Source organism: Balaenoptera ricei, chromosome 10, assembly GCF_028023285.1.
Source record: "Balaenoptera ricei isolate mBalRic1 chromosome 10, mBalRic1.hap2, whole genome shotgun sequence".
In the NCBI taxonomy this organism is placed as follows: domain Eukaryota; kingdom Metazoa; phylum Chordata; class Mammalia; order Artiodactyla; family Balaenopteridae; genus Balaenoptera; species Balaenoptera ricei.
This window is the reverse complement of record NC_082648.1, coordinates 59,305,384-59,319,157: the sequence shown is the minus strand read 5'-3', so window position 1 is coordinate 59,319,157 and position 13,774 is coordinate 59,305,384. Positions and strand designations below refer to the sequence as shown.

General features: G+C 42.1%; 1 protein-coding gene across 1 annotated transcript in view; it reads right to left on the bottom strand.

Moving 5' to 3' along the window:
- The window catches only part of KCNMB4 (potassium calcium-activated channel subfamily M regulatory beta subunit 4), a 68,787-nt gene extending 62,006 nt beyond the window's left edge, over positions 1-6,781 (bottom strand). The window contains exon 1 of the mRNA XM_059934693.1: positions 6,237-6,781. Coding sequence (XP_059790676.1) covers positions 6,237-6,572 — 336 coding nt within the window. The 5' untranslated portion in view covers positions 6,573-6,781. The remainder of the gene's footprint in view (positions 1-6,236) is intronic.
- Between the last annotated feature and the right edge of the window lie 6,993 nt (positions 6,782-13,774).

Here is a 13,774-nt window from a genome sequence, read left to right as displayed (position 1 = left end):
TCGTAAAAGCATCCACAAATGGATGTCAGGGAAGGATTATGATAAGTAATCTCAGACAGGAAAATCCTAGCAGCCTGCAGATTAGATTGTTTCTAAAGAGCTATAATATAAGTGGATATTATCTGACCAAGTTTTCAAATATCTTATCATATTAGTCACCTACTCAAAAGCCTTCCTTGACTTCTGTATTAGTTTCCTATTGCTGCTATAGCATAAATTTAGTGGCTCAAAACAACACAAATGTATTATCTTACAATTCTGAAGGTCAGAGTTCCAAAATGGGTCTCACTGAGCTAATATAAGGACACCAGCTGGGCTATATTCCTTTCTGAAGGCTCTAAGAAAGAATCCATTTTCTTGCCTTTCCCCACTCCCTTGGAAAAGGGGACTGCCTGCATTCTTTGGCTTGTGTCCTCCTTCTGTATTCAAAGCTGGCAACAGTCAGTTGAGTCTTCTTCAGATTGCATCCCTCTGACCTCCTCCTCCACATTTAAGGACCCTTGTGATTATACTTGGTCCACCAGGATATCTCCCTATCTTAAGGTCAGCTGATTAGCAAACTTCACTCATCCGCAAACTTAATTCCCCTCTGCTGTGTAACATAAGATATTCACAGGTTCTGGGGGTTAGGGTGTGGACATCCTTGGTAGGGGGCATTATTCTTCCTACTATGGCTTCCCAATGTCCACCAAACCCATCCTATCTGTCAAGGACCTCTGCATTACTGGCCCCAGTTTACTCTCCTGTCTTACCCCCAGGGCTCTGATCTTTGTGCCCTGGGTTCCAGCCACACCAGTTTACCTGCTGATCCTCCAACACAGCCCATACTCCACAGCTCCACAGCTTTGCTCCTGGCATTTTTCTCTTCCTTGATGTTCTCTTCATTCCTCCTCACCTTTCCTCCTAAGGTAAAAATTCTATTCATTCTCAAAATTTCATGGCAAATGCTTCATTCTCCAGGAAGCTTTCCCCCTAATCATTCCACTCTAGATGTTTCTGTCATATTGTTTGCACCTCCCAGTAGAACTTGAGGTTTTGCCTTGTTTGATATCTTATCTCCTCTGTTAGATAATGATCTCCTTGAGGGAAGAAACTCAAGAATTCATCCTCACTTGTATGTCACTTAGGCATATCTAAAACTGAACCCTTGTTTTTCATGCAGACGCCTCCAAAATTACTCTTCCTCCAGTTTTCCGATCTAATAAAATAATCCTCCATCCCCAGTTGTGCTTGCCACAAACCTTGTAGTCATCCTCGACTCTTTTTTCTCCCATTCCTCACATCCAACCCATCAGTGGACCTTATCAATGCTACTCCCTGATCTAAGTCACCATCACCTTTCGCTTGTCCTACTGGACTCCCTATTTCCAATCTTGTGCGCGCGCGTGCGCGCGCGCGCGCGCACACACACACATTCTGTTCTCATCTCAGCAGCCAGAGGGATCATTTAAATTTTTTAAAAGTCTGAGTCTGATTCTATTTCCGTCCTGCCTAATGTCAGATAGCTTACCATCATGCTTAGCCTAGAATCCAAAGTCCTTATAATGTTCTATAAGGCCCTAGCCTCATCTCCCACCGTTCTCTGCCTACTCACTATCGTCCTCACTGTTCCTCACACAGGCCTGGCAGTCACTTGCCTCAGAGCCTTTGCACTTGCTGTTGTGGAACACTCTTTCTCCAGATAGCCACATGATTCATTCCCTTATGTCCCTTAGGCCACTGATCATCCTCTCGTGTTCTTTGGGTCTCTGGAAATATCACTTCATCAGAGCCACCCTCCCTGATGGATCCTATGCAAAAGAGGAGCCCTCATTCCTTCTATCACTGTCTATACCTTTATGCTGCTTGAATTTTCTTTGCACACCTATCATTACATGATACTACATTATAAATCTATTTCTTGTCTGTCACTCTCCACTAAAATGTAAGCTCCATGTGGGCAGAGACTTTGTGCTGATCTCTATTCCAGTCCTAGAACCTGGAAACACACACACACACAGCACAAAGTGGCACTTAATAAATATCTGTTAAATGCATGAACTCATCTTTGTATGTCCTCCTGTTTCTTGCCCAGTTCTCTGATCATAAGAGATGCTGAAGAAGTATTTGTGGAATTAAATTTTATGTACATCCCCAATATTACTTCATATCATCACCAGAGGAAAAACAACCACAGTAAGCCACTTTTTCATGGAGAAATAAAGACTGTAGACAACCTGTCACAATTCAGATGAGCCTTTTATTACTTAGTTTTGATATGATGGACCTCCCTAGAGCACAAAGTATTGCACATTTAATTCAAGGATGGAGTTCAGAAATTAACCCCAGCAGACCACACCATCTACACAGGAAGTATGTGTGTGCTGGGGGGTAGAGGCACACTAGTATGGATGTGTAGGATATCAAGAAGGTAACTAAGCCACAATTCCCTGTAGTTCATTATATCCAATTTCAGGGTATATACTTAAAACCTGAAGCCTCTTCTAGTTCTTGCCTAAGTTTTTATTCTCTTGAATGTGTTTCTCTTACTTTTATAGTAGTACTGGTTTCTTAGAAATAGATGTTTGTCCTCTCTTTCTAGGTTTTTCATATCAGAGAAAGAAACTCAAAAATAAAACATATAGCCTCTAATCACCTGCTCTCTTGTTCCATATACAAGAGGCTGGTTTTAAAAATTCATCTTTTCTTTGCAATCCAATGTAATCAATGAGGCAAAAGCAAATGTTTGGAACTGCACAAGCTCATTTCATTTACATTAAACCAATTTTAAATGTTTGGAACTGCATAAGTTCACTTCATTTACATTAAACTAATTTTAAATGATTCTCTTCTTATCCTTCAGAATTTGAGTCCCTCCTCTCATACCAACTCCCTATGTTCAGTAGCATCAGTAACGTCTTTTAACCCAAACACACAAATATTAATCACAATGAATCCTTTCAGTTCTTATTTTACTTTTCTTGCACAACAGATGAGGACATTTTCTAAGCCAGTGTTTATTTTTACTCTGTCTACAGACTAGAATTACTTGTAGAACTTTTTTAAAAACACCAATGCCCAGGACCCACCCAAGACCAAGTCTGAATCTCTGAAGGCTGGACCCAGGCATCAGAATTTCTTTTCATCTTTTTTTTTTTTTTTTGGCTGTGCCACGCAGCTTGCAGGATCTTAGTTCCCTGACCAGGGGTTGAACCCAGGCCCTCGGCAGTGAAAGCATTGAGTCCTAACCACTGGATTGCCATGAATTCCCCAGAATTTCTTTTTAAAGTTCCCCCAGTGATTCTAATGTATGGCCATGGATGAGAACCAAACCTCTTAGCACACACAACTGTGAGTCACAAAGAGATAAGGCAGTGATGAGAACAGTAGCCAGAGGAAGCTGACCCCAAATTTAGATTTTGCTACGGTCAATTCAAAGAGCAGATCCTTGCCCTGTGGATAATTAGGACTTGACTTGATAATTAGGATAACTGACTTGAGTACTATATTACATGGCTGAATACAGTGATTGCTTTAGAAACAAGGATATGATTCAAAACATAAGTTGAATAGGACTTAAAGATATTTTAAAGAAATTATTAGTCAAAGGTCTAATTTATTCACACTGTCTTCTTTAGCAGTCTATGGCTTAAGATGTTAGATATGTGCAATATTCTTTCCCCTTCCCTGCTTTTTACTGTATCTAATGCAGCAAACTCAAGGGAGGGGAGAAAGTCCTTGTTCTCTTTTTCTAAAAAGAGATTTCCCAAATGGCTTCTTGTGGTAGTGGGCCATGAAGAAGAGAAAGTTGAAGGTGATTAGGATCCAGGACACTGTAGGGAATCTAGACATTCTACAAAGAGAATGGAGCACCATTCTGGTGGGGCACCCAGGCCTTCAATAAAAAGGTAAGGTCTGGGTAGCCAAGATGTAACAGCAACGGGCCGTGGGTATTGCCTAATTGCAAAGGCACTGTGGAAACATTCTGCTTACGTACTGGACTCTGGCACAATATTTTGGTTGAGCTGAATTTTTCCATCACTAATTGCTTATGAGAATTTCCAAATTGAGCACTTCATTGCTCAAAAGTCGAAAAGTGACTGCAAAAGAACACACTTATGTTCTATAAATGGTACGGTGCAATCATAATTTGGATAAATAGATATATACTGCTTTGGCCGAGGAAACCTTGACTAAATTGAATGGGATGTTGTTCATCATTTTCTGTAACATTAACATATCTTTCTGCAGTTCTGTCATTTCTTGTATACTTTACTTTATAATATCTTATTTTGTTCAGATACTTATTCAAAACGATTGTTGCCAGGATCCAAACTGGCACTGGAAGAAAACTGATTATTTGCAACAAAAAAAGAAAAATATCGAATCCTAGGATTACATATAAAGCACTACCCCTCCTTCCAAGTGATTTAAAAATCTATGTCCTAAATCCCAATTTATTTTTTTTGTCAGATTCTTCAAAATTACCTGGAAATTGTGAAGCAGCCTTTATGTAGTAAATTCTATCTTCTCAATGTCTTGATTAGATATTAGCCACTGACTGGAAAACGTGTACGTAATTTATTAGTGCCTGAACCACAATCTTAAACTAATTAGCAATGTTTCACCAATTATAACAACACCTTTTAAATGATGAACTACCATATAATTTCTAAATCACTATTTCTTTTTGACGCCTTTCTTTTATATTAATGGTTTAATCCTGAAAAAAGTGATGTTTCTAAAACCCTGCAATTTGTTTTGAAATTCCTGAGCATTGAGCAGACTAATTTACCACATTTGTCTTTGAAACATTATTGCTTCTTCAAGACTTTGAATATTATACTCTATCTAAATTCTGTATTTCTATATTTACTGCTTATATATTATCTTCATTTTTAAGGTCCTCTTCCTTTGTCAGCAAGGGCATCTTTTTTAAGAGAAGTCATATATTTTTCTTTAAAGGAATTCCTTTTTTAAAATTTCCCCAATTCAAGAATTTACTGTTTAGGTGACAAGAACAAGAGGTTTACTGTAGAGAAATGAAAAGCTTATTTTAAATACTTGTAAAATATTGATATAGGATTCTTTCTTTGGATTGATATAATTATATCCTGTCACACTCAAAGTTGTTCCTGTGTACACAAGACTCATTCCCTTCTGGACTGCTTTCTTGCTTGATCTTCAAGCACTGCTCTCACAAAGAGGGAAAATGCCAGTAACTTCAAAGACGATAAACATCTTTACTTTGATAGTTAAGCAACAAGAAGAGCAAAAAAAGGCCAAGAGGAGAAAGAAAAAACGAAAGAAAATCCTTCTTGCAAAATCAGGTGTACTACAAAGCTCAATTAGTTCACACACTGAGGACACTACTTTTTATAAGTTTTTTTCTCCACTGGGAACAGTTTTCTGAGTGTCCCTCTCTCTGCTCTCCATCCCTCGAGTCTTAACCAGGTTTTTTCGTTTTTGCTTGTGAGAACGAAAAAAGTTGCAGAGGAAGGAATATTCGGTACATTTCACGGAGGGTTTTCTATTTTCAGAAAGTTTTACCGTTTCCCAGGTGGCTCCCAATTGTTTCTAGACACACAGAGTCACTAGGCTCCCTCTAGACCCGTCTGAGAATCTATTTCATGAAAACTAGGAGTCCGCCGTACCCGCCCAAAATGGATCTACGCAGAATTTCGCGTTTGATTCCACGTTGTTTGTCGACCCACGAAAGTTCATCTTTGGACCACAAGTTAAAAACGTCTGTCTAGAGTTAAAAGGCAAGGAAACCTCTAACACCTTTCAAGGGGCTAAAAGACTCCCTGCACCTCCCAAGGCGAGTTCTGGACGCGGCCAGTGGGAGCTCGGACCTTGACCATGCGCCGGAGTAGGTGTATCCCCGCTACGCACTGGCTTTAACCGGAGAAAAAGTTAACTTTTGGCTCCTTGCATTTCTCCAAAGTCAGTCCTCTAGGGCCCTAACCTAAGCTGGGCCAAGGCCTCAAAATCTGGGACCAGGCAAGACAGGTGTGTAAAGAAAGCCTCGGGGCACCATGCACGGGTCGCCGTGCACAAACCCGCCTGAAGGACCGGGGGGCCCGGGGCTCTCCGATGTACTTACTCCTGGTTTGAGTATAGCCTGCGAAGCCTCGTCGCCTCCTGGTAACGCGAGCATACTCCGAGCCACCCCGCGCAGGGTCTAACACTGACGCTCCCCCCGCAAACCTCAAGATCTCCGCAGGAGCGAGGCATCCCTCACGGGGCGTCCTTACCTTGGGGTTGGTCAGGAGCTGGTGCTCGTCGCTGTGCAGTAGCGCCCTGGAGTTGGACTCGGAGTTGTTCACGTAGACCTGGACGCAGGGGTACTGCGAGGTGCCCCTGCAGTCGGCGCCACAGGTGAAAGTGCACTCGAACACCTCGCCGATCTGCTGCACCGACAGCACCGTGCAGTTGGCCGCCGTGGCTTGCAGATCCTGCAGCGCGGGACTGAGCCAGCAGAAACCGAAGATAAAGAGCGACACGACGCCGGAGATGATGAGGAACAAGCCGAGCCGGATGCTCTTGTCCTCGGCTTCCGTGTACTCGTAAGCCACCCGGAGCTTCGCCATCGCCCCCCACTCCCGGCGGCAGGCACGTTCCCCCCGCCCCCTCCCGCCCCCGGCGCCGAGCCCGACTGCCTCGGGCGGGAGGAGCCGCCGCCGCGCGACAGCAGGGGAGTGGGCGGCCAGGGGGAGCGCGCGAGAACAAAGGGGCCGAGGCCGGCGACGCCCCCGGCGGCGGCAGCGCCCCCCCACCTCCCCGCCCAGCAGCCACCCGGGCCCCGGAGGCTCGCGGCGCTGCCGCGGTTTCAGAGCCTCCTGCACCCTCGGGCGCTCGGAGCGCTCGGGCGGCTCCTGCCTCCAGCGCCCCCTGCCAGCCTCCGCCCCCGCGCTTTCCCCGCCTCCCCCACCCCGCCTCCTCTCGCCCAGTGTCTCCCAGTCTCCATCGCCCGCCTGCCGCTGCTCCGCGGACTCGCCGGGCAGCTGCCCGGAGGGCAGGAGCCGCAGGGCTGAGGCGAGCCCGGGGGCTCCCCCGCGAGGGAGGCAGCTCCGCCCGGCCCCACCCGCCGCCGACCGGGGTCCTCCCGCCCCGCCCCGGGGCGTTTCCCGTGGGCGAGGGGCGGGCGAGCCCCGGGGATAGTGGTGGCTGGCGCTCGGGATTCTCGTTAAATCCCTTTGGAGGGACATCCGAGATAAAAGCTTAGGATCAATATAATTTAACCGGAGTGAAAGTTTAAAACACAAAACAAAAAACAAACGAGGGAGAGGGTGTAGCGCAAGTGAAGCGGCGGGAATTTTGAACTCCAAACGGGGATTGGTCAGCCACCGGGGAGAGTGAGCCAGCGGCCAGGCGGCGGGCGCTCCCGGGGAAACGGGCCGCCGGGACCAGCAAGACTCGGTTGGAAACCCCTGGGCGAGCGGCGTGCGCTGGGGGGCGCCCCCGTGGAAACCCTGGCGCCAGTTCCCACGCTTGGGGCGGGAGCGCACGCGGCGGGGCGGGAGGCGTGACCCGCTACCGCCCCCTCCCCGCCAGCGAGAGCGGTAACGGTCGGGCCTCAGCGTCCCGGCGCTGCCAACCGCCCTGGCGCAGCCGGCGCTCCCTCGGCCCCAGCCCGGCCCGGAAGGCAGCAGGAGAGGAGTCAAACAGGCTGAGTCAGACGGAGTTTGCAGTGGAGGCAACGCACGTGGGGGCAGGAGCCTGCGACCGGCAAGACCCGGGAAACTCGCTTCCTGGGTCCTGAGTGGACCTCGCGGCAGCTTAGGTCTCCGGCTGCCGGGTCGACCCCAACTCAATTTGCCCTACGGCTGGGGCTGACTGAGTAGGGACCGGAGGAAACAAGTGCAGAGGCTTGCAGCCCTGGAAGGAGACACCACTTTCCCCATCAGGACCGTCCCCTCGCTCCCGGCCTCCCGAGAACAGGATCCTCTCTGTTCTGTCTCCCTCCTTAGGAGTCTTGCCACCCTTGGCCCATCCCGGAATTTGTAGATGAGCTTTCCAGGAGCGCTGTGCAAGGCGATAGCGGCGTGCAGACTCACTTTGGGACAGGTACCGTTCGTAGAGCTGCGTCCTGCTCTCTTAATTCTTCCCTCCACACCCACCTCCCCACCTCGCCCGCGCATACCTTCAGCCTCTATACTTTTCGTGACCTTTAAAAAAAAAGTTAAGATGATCTTTTTCCAAACCACACTTCTATCAAAATATCAAACTTGGAGAACTATTTCGACCTACATTTTGAAGAGTCAGAATGTTCACTTTGCAAAATATATAAAGATATATTTTTCTTGACTTGCAAGTCCCAAATGAATATACTCTTAATTAAATTCAGTTATGTTCCTGATGAATATGGAAGCACCAAGTCATGGAATTCTTGACTTCTCTTTCTTGGATTTCAAATGTTACTTTACTGGTATAGTACTTTTCAGCTGGAGTCGCGATCTGCTACTTTGAAGTACTCCTTGACGTGGCAGGTAACAATATTTCCAAGCAACGGGTAAAGCAAGTTTAATTACAGGAAGACCCTAAGTGTTTTTCTGAATAAATTAAGAAGGTGCAGGGTTTGGAAAACTTCCAAATCAGGAAGACACTTTGTACTTTAATACCTTTCAAGTTTTGAGAGACTAGATTTCTTTCCTTCTTTACCTAGGAATTATATTATTTTCTTCCCTTTCCGTTGGCATAAAGACAATTGTTAGTGGTTACACACACTACCTGAAAGGAAAAGTGAGTTTAATAGTTGAAGCAGCTTAACCTAAGATCACAGATTTTCAGCGTGAATCTTTTTCCTACGGCAGGTTATAATTATCTTCCTTTTCAAGAAGGCTAAAGCCAATCTAAGATCTGAGGCAGTGGTGAGCAAATAAGATCCTATTATCTTTTAAGATCTCATAGCTCTGATAATGCTGAGCAACTTGACCTTGAGGCAGAATTAATTCCTATAGCGTTCATAAAACACAGGGATGGGGGTGTCTAAAAATAATTTAATGAATATGATTCATTTTTCAATGATTCCAGAGCTCAAAGAGTTCTGTGAATGAACCCTTTGCCTCAAAACTGAAGCAAGATGGTCTTCCAAGTAAATCTAGAGAACAAACATCAGAAAATTCTGTCTTAATTTAACCTAAATTCTTAAAGGCTTTTAAATCCATTTTTTTCAAGTTCTGCATTTAGTCACTTTCCTTCTTTATAATTATTCTAAAAGTATTTGAAGAAACTGTTGCCATCTAGCCTTCTGTTCTTTAAACATTTACTTTTCTCTTCTTATTTCCTATTTTTAAATTAGCTTGCTTCTCTTCTGAACCTTTCATTATTTCATGTGTTTCTTATTGAAAGTCAAGCACATCAAAAGACTTCCCAAATTTCTGTTTTATCCTTAATGGAACACTGTGTTTGTTATCAGTTTCATTTATTTGAGGTGGGGCTGCCTTTTCACATTTCCAAGGAAGGTTGGGTATGTCAGCCCCTCAGTTTCTGAAAACAGGTCACCATTGACTCTCTTAAGTTAGAATGGTAGTAAGAACCCCTGGGATGTCAGAGATGCTAAGCTCTGAGGTCACTGCGCATGTTGTTTCCCGTGGAGGGCAGAGGCACAGGAAAAAAAGAAAAAGAAAAGCGAGTCCCTTCTTTGCGTAGTTGTCCACCAGTTAAAATTAAGATTAAAACTGCAATTCTCAGAACCAGACTGACTTATTTGATGTACTTCATTGTCTACAACAATATTTTCAGGAGAATCATGGCCAAGCCTTGATGAAGTTCTTTTTAAAAGAAAAATAAAATCTATCTAAACAAGGACATTAAAACCATTGTTATTTATAGTTTGTTCTCATGATCAGTATTCTTCAAGAAGTTCTGTGACTGATGTTAAAGTTGCAATATACAATTTCATATGTATATATACTTTTATTGAAAGATTCTAAAAGGAATGATCATAAGTAGGGCTTTGGTATCCTAGGAATAGAAGGGAATTTGGAATATGTTGGGAAAATGTTTATACATGGTTTTAAAAATTGGTACATTGTGAAGTTTTTCAATAACAAACTGCTACTATACACTTGGATAGCTAAAATATATAGGGGAGAAAATTAATACTGTATCATCACCTTTTCTCATTAAAATTCACATGCTGGATAGGTTTTAGACATTTGCAACTAGAATAACTAGGTAAGAATAAATATGAATGAACGCATGAGTGATCCAACAACAAAAAATATATAGAAAAAATTTATCTTTTCCATTTAGCTTATATAACTTCAGATTTTGTTATTGTCACAGAAAATTAAGTTTCCTTTTTATTTGGTCTTAACTTAAAAAATGCTTACAGTTGTACTAAATCGTTTCCAGCTTGCTGATATTAACTTTCTTGCCATGCTTCATTGTGAATGTTAAATATTTGTTATTAGCGTCAGAATTTTACATTTGAAATAAATTTCCTATGTGGCCACTATCTTTTCTAATTACATTTATTTTTTCCTATCCATAAACTTTACCTATTATATTGAGCATATAATTATTGAGGACACTACTTACTATTTCTAAATATTTATAATCATATTACAGCAGGAAGGGATCTTAAATATTACCTAGCTACATATTAAGCAGGAAAGAGAGCTTCCAAAGACTTTGCATTTTGTTTGAAATAGTAAAGAATGATTATTAAAAAATATTTTTTCAAAGTTCAAATTTGTTTGCATACAGCCTTTATCTTTGCAATTGAAAAAGAAAAGCAAAAAGCACAGATAATCACTTCATATTAGTAAATTAATAATACTGTACTGCAAGTGCTGGCTGGATTTCCTAAATTCTTGCCATCTGTCTATCATGTTAATGGAAGTGAACTTCTATGGGAGGTATATATACATATATGTAGTAAAAGGGTAATCAGCTTTGAAATTGGAAAGCAAGAAGCTAAGAAATTCTGGTCTCAACATTGAGTAAATAGTTTATAACTGATGTTCTTAGATTGTTTCCTCCTCCCCATACAAAAGGTTTTGAACTAGAAGATAGTTTTAACATTTCATGATTTTTATTCCAAGTTGATTTTGTGCTTCCCATGTTCTTCAAAAACTTGGGTATTACTCTCTAATGGCACCTAGTCCTGTTAAAGAGTCTTTTAATAATTCCCAAATATGGAGAGCACCTCCTAGTACAGTGACTAAAAGGGAGAGTGTTTGTCTTTGGAGAAATGGACCGACGCCTACTGAACACCTACTATAAGCAAATGCTCTAATTTAATCTTACCGTGAGATGAAGAGGAACAAGATTAAGTAACTTTCCAAGATTTCGCACGTATTGACTATGGCAGATTACAAGGCCCATTCTTTTTCTACTGTACTATGCCATCTCTAAGGAATTTCTGTATTTAATAAAAAAGAAATGTAGGTAATACAAGCAGATTTAAAATGTGCGTATATACTTATATTCAAGTATGGTTAGGCTTGATCAACATCCATATTGTGAAACCTGACTGAAGGGGGGAGCAGTGGGTAGAGAATCAAGGAGCTGATGATTTAATCTGATCCTCCTGTTTAATTTTACTCTGAAACACTTGTGTTGAAAATAGCTCTTTTTTAGATGCATAGCAAATATAAGTAGTACTGTTTTATGCAGGAGAGGGAGATTAAGTGTAGTATTTAGGTTTCAGAGAGACTTGTTAGAAATTCAAGCTCTTCAAAGTAGAAGTAAACACAGGGAACAACTAGATGTTAATACAAGTCATTAAATAGTTCTAGGGTAGAAGAAAAGCCTATCCTCTTAATGCACGGAATCACCTAATACTTTTAATAAGTTTCCTTGCTTTTGCTTGGACACTTCCAGTGATGAAAAATTCATTAACTCCTGGGACTTCCCTGGTGGCACAGTGGTTAAGAATCCGCCTACCAATGCAGGGGACATGGGTTCGAGCCCTGGTCCGGGAAGATCCCACGTGCCGCGGAGCAAGCAAGCCCGTGCGCCACAACTACTGAGCCTGCGCTCGAGAGCCCACGAGCCACAACTACTGAAGCCCACACACCTAGAGCCCGTGCTCCGCAACAAGAGAAGCCACTGCAAGGAGAAGCCCGCGCACCGCAAGGAAGAGTAGCCCCTGCTCTCCACATCTAGAGAAAGCCCACGCGCGGCAATGAAGACCAAATGCAGCCAAAAATAAATAAATAAATTTATAAAAAAAAAAAAAAGAAAGAGAAATCCATTAACTCCTAATGCTACTCATCTGATTTTTGGACCTTTTAAAAATGTATGATGTACAATTTACTTTCTTGTAAATTGAAATCTGCCTTGCCATAACATCCATGTAATTATCCTTATTCTGCCCTCTGGTGTTACACGGGTTAAAGATAGTCTGCCTTACAAATAATAATCTGCCTTACAAACTTAAGATGTGGGAAGACAACTGTCATGTCCTTAGGCCCTTTCTTCTTATGCTCATCTTTAATTTCTTCAGTATTCTCTTTTGATATGGTTTAGAAAACTACGGTCATATCCTTACCCCAAAATGCTAAGAAAAATAGATAATTCGAAGTTGGAAACATTCTCTAAAACTAGAGTCTGCACCTTTCTTTTCCATGTTATCTAGTCTAAAAACACTTCTAAGATGGTGGATTTTGTTGTTCACTAACTAACATTATCATTGCAAAATGATTTGGGCTCATATTTATTAGACAGAATTGGGATTCCAAAAAGTGATGTGCAAGTCAACTAATTTAATATTCAAATATTAAATCATTTAGAATAAGCTGAAAAAAATAATTTTTAAAAACAGGTATAGGGCTTCCCTGGTGGCGCAGTGGCTGAGAATCTGCCTGCCAATGCAGGGGACACGGGTTCGAGCCCTGGTCTGGGAAGATCCCACATGCCGCGGAGCAACTAAGCCCGTGCGCCACAACTGCTGAGCCTGTGCGTCTGGAGCCTGTGCTCCGCAATGAGAGAGGCTGCGATACTGAGAGGCCCGCGCACTGCGATGAAGAGTGGCCCCCGCTTGCCGCAACTAGAGAAAGCCCACCCACAGAAACGAAAGACCCAACACAGCCAAAAAAATGAATAAATAAATAAATAAAGAAAGAAGCTTTCATTTAAAAAAAATAAATAAAATAAAAACAGGTATAATTTTCACTCAATAAAGGGACATAACTTGTTTTATATTTCAAGAATATTAACCATTTGAAGATAATTACTTAAAACACTGAAAATAAAAAATCAAACATGTCTGACTCCTAAGAGGGGAAATATTTAACAGCTCAAATTTTCTCTTAAGACAGACCATTTTTCATGCAACTGTTACATATGGTAATTAAAACTTCATCTTAAAATAAATGTTCAGTATGTAACAGATTTAAAGGTAGCTTCAAAGCATTCTGGCTGCCCCAAATCTTTATTTTTATACAAAGGATGAAACTATTTATGTCATTCCTGCATGTATTTTTTTCCTCATTGAGCTATATATTTTTGAATAATCATCAATTTCAAAGTTCAATTTCAAAGTTTTTTCATTAAAAATGAGTATCCATTGAGCTGGTCCTAGAAATAATCAAGTTCACCCAGCCACTTGTTGACATCATAACACTCTTGAAATTTGATGCATTTCTTCCAAAATGTTTAAAGAACTCTCATGTGTTATTCCTAAAATTATCTTCAGTATATACTAGAGAATAGATTAGTCTGGAAGAAAAATATCACTTGTTAAAAGTTTTAAAAATTAAATTATGTGGTCAAAACGTTACTTAGGCTAAATACAAATGCATGGTAGCAGAACATTATGTTTCAGGATATGCTTATGAAA